The sequence below is a fragment of the Ricinus communis genome, chromosome 2 (genome assembly GCF_019578655.1).
Source record: "Ricinus communis isolate WT05 ecotype wild-type chromosome 2, ASM1957865v1, whole genome shotgun sequence".
Taxonomy (NCBI): Eukaryota; Viridiplantae; Streptophyta; class Magnoliopsida; order Malpighiales; family Euphorbiaceae; genus Ricinus; species Ricinus communis.
Window position 1 is genome coordinate 23,369,673 of NC_063257.1, and position 8,227 is coordinate 23,377,899.

An 8,227-nucleotide genomic window follows, 5' to 3' on the forward strand; every position below is an offset into this window, starting at 1 on the left:
GATTTTAACTCACTCTCGAGACTGACAGTCTCAATTTTACTGTTTTTCAGATATGTGTTTGTTAGTCTTCCCGCGGCTCTTATCAAGCAACCCGACTCCTTCATCATTGGGTGACGTATTTGATTTGGTATGCTAATTTATAAATTCTTAGATTCTCCGCAATAGAAATAGTAGATATATCAGTTGTACATTTTATGTAGTTTCGGGTCTCGCCTAATTCTTCTGGCAGACCGAATTAATTATGTAAAACTTAACTGTTAAGATAATTGTGGCATCAGTAAAATGAGATGAGATTTAATTGAATTAGTGAGTGTCAGGCTTACTACGGGATTCAGTGCCCTTATGCCTACCCATTCCCTAGTGCCGGTCACGGGCCCACAGATCGGGTGGTGACATCTTTTATCAAGAACTGCTTAGGAATTCATATCTCATGGAAAACTTGTCCATTGTGGATCTTTAAAGATTTATCTTCCTGAACCAAGTATTTCTTAGGGATCCACACTTTATGTAAATGTTTTCCACATTAAAATCTCTTCTTTGCTTTCCTTCTTTCATCAAAGGTGGCAATTTGAAGTGGCTTTTCATTGGGGTGACATGCTTGATAGTTTCTTGGAGAATTAGTTGGTTTCTCCTTAATTTTTCCTCATTGATGTTGCTTGCCTTTATCTTTAGGAGTACTTTTAAGAACATCTCGAGGGAATCTTGAGAAATACCACCTAGTTTCTTAACAATAAAAACTTGATGTAGCAACATAGGCCTACCATTGAAGTGACCATGTGGTGCCTTTGTATGATTGTTGTTCTCTTCTTTCTTATGTGGTAAAAGGTAGCTTTCCTCTGCATGTATTAGAGAAAGTTAAGGGATTTAATGATCGTTCCTCTCTGAATAACTTATGGGTAAATGGCCCTGGGCTCTTCCATATCGTTGTGCTTTAAAAGCTTTTACAAAACATCTTAGCCCTTTGGCATAAGATTTGTTTGGGCTAAACTTGAAGCAATTTTCTCTACAATATTAGTCATTATTGAACTAAATTGTTGCCAAAGTTCTTCAATTCCTTTATTTTACCTTTTTATAATCTCCTCCATATGTTTGTAAGCCAATTTTACTTGAATCCTGAAAGTATAAGCCAAAAAAGGAATATTAATATAAAAAATATTCACTAAAAAATAAAAAATTATTCTGCTCTCCCACAACAGGCTCTGTTAGAGTGGATAGAGCCTCATGATGATAATTCTCTTCGTAAGAAACAAGATCACATTCTTCGTATCCATCATAATATGGAGTAAAATCTCATTCATATGGAACATTCAAATTATGCTCTGCTGTTACAGGCATAAATTTCAAGTCTTGAGACCTAGCAATATAATTTTCAAAAAGAATTTCTAGATGCTGATGACATTTTTAAGATGCATTCCCACCGTACATGCCAAAAATATATATGGAGAAAAAAATATTGAGCGTGCCATGTGTCTAGCTACACGAACCGTTATAATTAAATGCGCATTGATTGACTTTCTAATAAGATTTTATGAATTCCTAATTTTCCTTGACACATTTTGCATAGATCTTCAATGATACCACGGTAGTTAAATTGAAGTAATAGTAGGTAATTGCAAATAAATAAACTGAATCCATATAGTAGTGTTTGCACTTAACATTATAAAATTCTTAATTTAAAATTAAATTTCTTTTCTGTTTCATTATTTTTTAATTTAAAATATTATTATTTGTTGTATAATTTTAATATATATAACTTAAACGATATAGTATTAATAATAGAAATATATTAAAAATAACCAAGAAGAGTTAATATAAAAAAATTTAATATAAAATTTAGCTACCACATGCTAAGTGGTCTCTAACGTGGTAGCTAAATAGAAACCACTTGGCGACTACAAATAATTGGAAGCTAAGATTAGAGACCATCTGGTTAACGACCACTTCTAAGTGGTCTCAAAACTAGCTACCCTTAGCGACCACAAAATGTGGTCTCTAAATTAGGTAACACACAACTGTGATCGCTAAGTAGTCTCTAGGTGATCTCCCATGTCTGTAAAACAACGACTAACATGAGACTAGATGAAGACCACACCCATTGTAGCTAAATAGAAAGCATATGATATGGCCGCTATTTTTAGAGATCACACACAAATGTGGTAGCTATTTTTGTTAGCAACCATATTTTTAGCGACCACAAGATGTAGTCTCTAAATTGCATTTTTTGTTTTTGTAGTGAGAGAACTTGAAATTAATTTGCTAAAAATTTACATTACTAATATTTGAAATAAACATTAATACAAGAAAAATAATTAAAAACAAATAGTTTACTGGAAAATAAAAGTATTTGCAGAAAATTTGTTGTATTTGTTGTTGTGCTTGTTGATTGTCGATGTTGTTCTCTCTTTTGTTTGATTTTCTTTTATTTTTCACAGCAATCTCTAAATTCCACTTTTTCTTGGGAATCTACTCCCACCTATAGAAATAAGTTTCATTATTTCCTTTATTTGAGTTGTTAAGGCATAAAGTGGAAAATGGAGATACTGTGCCATTTATTTTAATTATTAATTAATTAATTATTACATATTTATGTTTTTGGGTCCTTATTACTAGATTTGAGCCCGAAAATAATTATAGGCCAACCATGTTTAAATTTTTGTATAAACTTCTTTATAGTATGATAGTTTTTATGATTGAATGGTTTAAACCATTGGCCACGTCGATATTATTAATTAAATATTTTTTTAGTATAAACTAAAGTAGATTTGCAGTTGTATATGATTCAAGTTCAATAGGTGCAATCGCATGCAGCGATATGTTATTAATATAAAACTATTTCTAAAGCATTATTTAAATTGCTTAAGCTTTTACGTGGAATAGTTTTTTTGACATTTTTTGTTCTAGAACTATTTCAATCAAGTATGAATTTTTATAATCAATCTAATAGATTTTAAAGTCATTCAATTCAAATGAAGTCTTAAGCCTTCTTTGGATTCTTCTTGAAAAGTCTTAAATGATTCCAAAATCACAGTTGGACAAATAGAAAAAGATTAGAGTTCATAAATTTTAAAAGTTCTCTCAACCTCTAAAATTTTCCTTTCTTTTAATGAGAAATTATTATAACAGTTTTTAATTTTAATATTTCCCTAATAAATTTATAATATTCCAACACTACGCTTAATTCTACCAAAAAAGAGGGAAAATCAAACCATACAATCTGTTGCTTTTATGTTTAATTTAAATGCTTTATATTTAATAGTAAAAATAGGAAAAAAAGAAGAAGTTTCCAACTCATCATCCGCATATGCTCCCTTGAAGCCTTCTTTTAATAATTTTAAGTGAACTTGACTTAGCTATGGAAACAGTGGAAACAATTCATATTTGGCCCACTGTAATAAAGACTTTTTGTTTCCAACCAAATAATGTCATGACTTTGATTTGATTGGTTGTTGAGACCTGACACATACATTCAGATTATTGTTTCCATGGGTCTGAATCGAGTTACCATCGCAATCTCAGAGCCCTTTTTTAAACCAGTCTCTTCGTAGCTTGGAGCGTATACCGAGTTAGAACAACCACAGATGGCAGAGAAGAGAGGTAGCATTGCATTCTTCGCAACCTATAGGCCACCTGTGCCCCTGGACATATTCTCCTGTCCGGTTCCACCAACGTCAAGGCAAGATGAGCTACATATGACTGACGGATTGTCCTACAATTACAACTGCCAAGTGATTCCCCCAGAGGCTCTCAAGGTGATTATCAAGCGCCCAAAGTTGGCTTCCGAAGCCAAAGAATCTGATGTTGATTCGGGTCGTCTCTCAGGCTTGATCTTCATCTCCGAACGAGACAACAGCCTCGAGACACTTCATATAGCTCTTCGCTTTAACGACAGCCCACCCAGTGTTAAAGTCTTCAGTTTCGCTGATGTCTACGGCACATATAATGGTGTTCGCATGGAAGACGGTGGTTGCATTGCCGGTGGTTATAAGGTTGGTAATCGTACTGTCGACTACTCTCTTATATATGTCACCACCAAGGATCCGTCGACAGATCGTCGTCAGCCTTGGACTGTCGTTTACAAAACTAATCTTAAGACCGGAAAAACTGACCGCCTCACTCCATCGGGTTCATTTCTTAACTTAGTAATTTCTATTATATAAAACACTTTTAGGACTTAATATTATTTGTTGTTGAGTTTACTTTTGTTTTTTTCAGTAAACAAACATGGGAAGTCAAGATTTTACTAATTTTAAATCCCTAGACTACTCTAACAGAATTCCAAACAAAATATAAAAATGACAGGGAAGAAGGAGCTGTAACTCTCTTCGATTGTCTGCAATTTCTGAAAGACTCTTCACTTAGTGAAGACCTACACTTTTAGTTCCAAATTGTTACGATCAGTTCATATTTTTCTAGGGAAGATCTCACAAAGATATTAAAATGCATGCACTAATAAAGTAAAAATCATTTCTTAATTTTCTGCCTTTTCTAAGAAAGAACATAATAAAGTAATTTTCTTTAGATTAAAGTAAAATACAATCTATTATCGACCTCTATACAAAAAAAAAAATCATTAGATGATTACTTCTCATGTTGATTTTCTAAATTATAAAATTATAAAACATTCATTATTTACAATTTTAAAGTGTGTTTGAGATGATCGGTATTAAAAATATGAGATAATAGTCCTAATGGTCATTTTGCTTTAAGTCTCATTTTGGTTACTCAATTTTTATTTCGATAGCAACGATGCGTGGTAAATATATAGAAATATGTTAACCTCTTTAAATTACTATATATTTGTGTAATATGTTTCCCGGTCACTATTTTAATCAAATTGGTGATTAAATCTAAATAATGTAATTGTATTAATCTTAAAATAATAAATTTATTACAAATAAAAAAATCACGTAGCAATAAATGATATAATTCAATGAAGTTATTACACCTTTATTAAAATAATGAATTAAAATCACTAATCTAATTATTAAAATAATGAATTAAAATCACTAATCTAATTAAGAGAGTGACTAGGATTAAGCTTTAGGTATGTCACATAATCATAAGGCAATTTATATAGATATAATTTTTTTTGAATTAAATATATAATTTTTACTTTTTATAAATATACTTTTGAAAAAAAAACATCAATTTTATCTTTTCTTTTTTCAAAACTATTTTTAAAACTAAAAAATAAAAATAAATTTATACCAAACGAGCCCATAGTGTAAATTGAAAAAAAAAAAAAAGAAAGATTGTTAAAAAAAAAAAGTTCAAGACTAAAGATAATACCATCAACTCGGTTGTGAAAATTTCAACGACAAAAATGCAATACAAACGTTTGATTTGATCTTCTCCTTATTAATACGACATGATCAACAGGAGTAAATGATTTAAGCCCATCTGTATCACCATCTAGAAGAAAGATAGCAGTGGCGTCATTTCAAGGAAAAGGTTGGAATGGCGAGATTGAAGATCTACGGACTGACATTTATGTGATGAACATAGAGAAGCCCCCTTTAGGACGCATGAGAGTTATAAAAAATGGTGGATGGCCAACATGGGGAAGTGACAACGTTATATTTTTCCATCGAAAGGTTGGGAAATTCTGGAGTGTATTCCGAGCAGACATTAGCAATGGTCAAACATCAGAAACCGTTTGTGTGACTCCAGATGGAATTAATGCCATAACTCCGGCAGCCATCAATTCCACCAAAGTGGCGGTGGCAACTATCCGTCAGGAATCAAAGTTCAGTGACATACGCTTAGAAGCACAGTATCGGCACATTGAGATTTTTGATTCAACAGCACCACAACAATCCATACAAATCACTCAAAAAACTAGATCAAAGGCTGACCATTTCAACCCTTTCATAATAGATGGTGGGAAGCGCATAGGTTATCATCGTTGCAAAAGCGACCTTGTCAAGGTACGTAAACCACTAATGAGTGTACTTTATTGTGTGCTCCTTTAATTACAGCCATATGCAAAGCGGATTGTTAATTCTGCAGAATGGAGATGATATTCAAAGACATTTCCACAAGCTCAATTCTCCACATCCAGATGTAGGACTATTTAGGGTGTCTGGTGTATTTCCAACATTTTCCGTAGATGGCTCCAAGCTTGCATTCGTTGACAATGAGTTCAAAGCCGTGTGGGTCGCTGATAGCAATGGATTGCGCATCGTTTATGAGGTATATTATATGTAACAAGAGTTAATGTGAACTGTATTATTATTTACATTGTTAGATGTTTCTTTTTTGTTTGTGTAGACGAAAGGCCCAGACAACATCTTCTCACCAGTTTGGAGCCAAAATCCACAAGATGATACACTCTATGTATGCATGGGACCTTCTTTCAATGCTGGACAGTCACTGCAAATCTGTGCCATTCCCAATGTGGCTAGTGGTGCACGGCGGCGTCGCCAGCTCACGAAAGGATTCAATAATGCTTTCCCATCCACCAGTCCAGATGGTAACTAGCTTCATATAGGTTCCTTCAAATTTAAATTTTTTTAACTTTATGATGAGTCTCACTAAGCAATCCTTATACAAGAATTATTCACCAATTCTTAGTCATCAAGAATTATTCCCTTTAATTGTTTTGGATGACAAAAGGGTCTTGATAATAATATAATTCTAATTTTTGGATTGAAAATTGTAATAGGGACAAAATTAGTTTTTCGATCTACAAGAGATGGAGGAGATAAGAAATATAAGAATTTATATATAATGGAGGATGCACAAGTGGGGGAGTACGGGGATGGAAAAATAACGAGGCTTACAAATGGACCTTGGACGGACACACATTGCCAATGGTCTCCAAGGGGAGATTGGATAGTATTCTCGTCAACCCGCGATAAGCCTAAAGATGCACCAGAAACAGATAATGGTCTCGATCCAGGATATTTTGCAGTGTTTTTGGTGAAGGTGAACGATCCTTCCGTGGTGATAAGAGTGATAAAAAGTGGAGATGATCTTGCAGGACATGTGAACCATCCATTTTTCAGTCCAGATGGAATGAGCATTGCTGTGACTTCGGATCTTGCTGCAGTGTCTGCTGATCCAATTTCTTTACCTCTCTTCTTGCACTCCGTGAGGCCTTATGGAGATGTATTCACTGTCGATATTGACCCTGATGACATAAATAAGAACAAGGATGTGAAGAAGTTCAATCGCATCACACATAGTAGATATGAGAATTCCACTCCTACTTGGACCATGTTCTCAACTGAGGATCCAAATGCAACATGGAACCTGCTTCTAAAGGATTCCTACACCCCGTCATGCCCTTATGCATATCCTGATGGAGGTGAAAGTTGGCACATGACTGGTCACCTTTGCATCCCAAAAAGATGCTGTTGATTGTACATGTGTTCCTAATTACACGGCTTGTTTTCATCTTGTACGCTTTCACTTCTTGTTCCAATAAAACATAGAGCCATGGGTTCAAAACTGTATGCCAATTGCTTCTTATTTTCAAATGGTGAAGGGTGACTATACACATCAAATAGTCTTCAGATTTTAATTATATGAGTGTTTGGTCAGTTTGCCCTTTTCACATGCATTGTATGTTGAGCATTCCAGATGCCGATTATCTCAAATAAATGCAGTTATTCAGTAAATGTAAAATACGCGATCATTTGACTTTTAATCTAGATGATTATATAGGTAATAAAAGAATCTAAATTACATTAGGTTCTTAGCTAAACTTGTTGCTAAATCACTATGCAGATCTAATTAATGAGTTAAAATATAACATCCGTACCATAATAATAATAATAATAATAATAACAATAATAATAATAATAATGATAATAATAATAATAATAATAATAATAATAATAATAATAATAATGTAACACCCCCATCACATGCTAACCAATAAACATTAGCCGGGGAAGCATACAAGCGTCGTAAAATATATACTACAGGGTAGATAGGTCAATATGTAGGTTGTTAAGAATCCGGACACAAGGTTATTAACATATAAACATATGATTATACTTAAACATCATTTAACAAGTATTACAAACATCTTCTTATGCCTTATAAGGCATACTTCCATATATATCACATAGCGCATACAAAAATGCATCGGGAGGAAACTTCACAAAGCTGGCCCAACTTGACAGGCTGCTAAAAGCTAGAGTTCGCATACAACCAACGGATGCACTACTATTTACAAACCTGAAAAGAAAAATTTTGGAGAGGGGTGAGCCTCCATTTC

General features: G+C 33.5%; 1 protein-coding gene across 1 annotated transcript; it reads left to right on the forward strand.

The window, feature by feature from the left end:
• Positions 1–3,495: 3,495 nt before the first annotated feature.
• On the forward strand, positions 3,496–7,528 carry LOC8274807. The gene is made up of 5 exons (XM_002524114.4): positions 3,496–4,122; positions 5,380–5,927; positions 6,010–6,192; positions 6,271–6,472; positions 6,665–7,528. The coding sequence occupies exons 1-5, from the start codon at positions 3,579–3,581 to the stop codon at positions 7,360–7,362; spliced, it is 2,175 nt and encodes a 724-aa protein (XP_002524160.1). The 5' UTR covers positions 3,496–3,578; the 3' UTR covers positions 7,363–7,528.
• Positions 7,529–8,227: the final 699 nt, after the last annotated feature.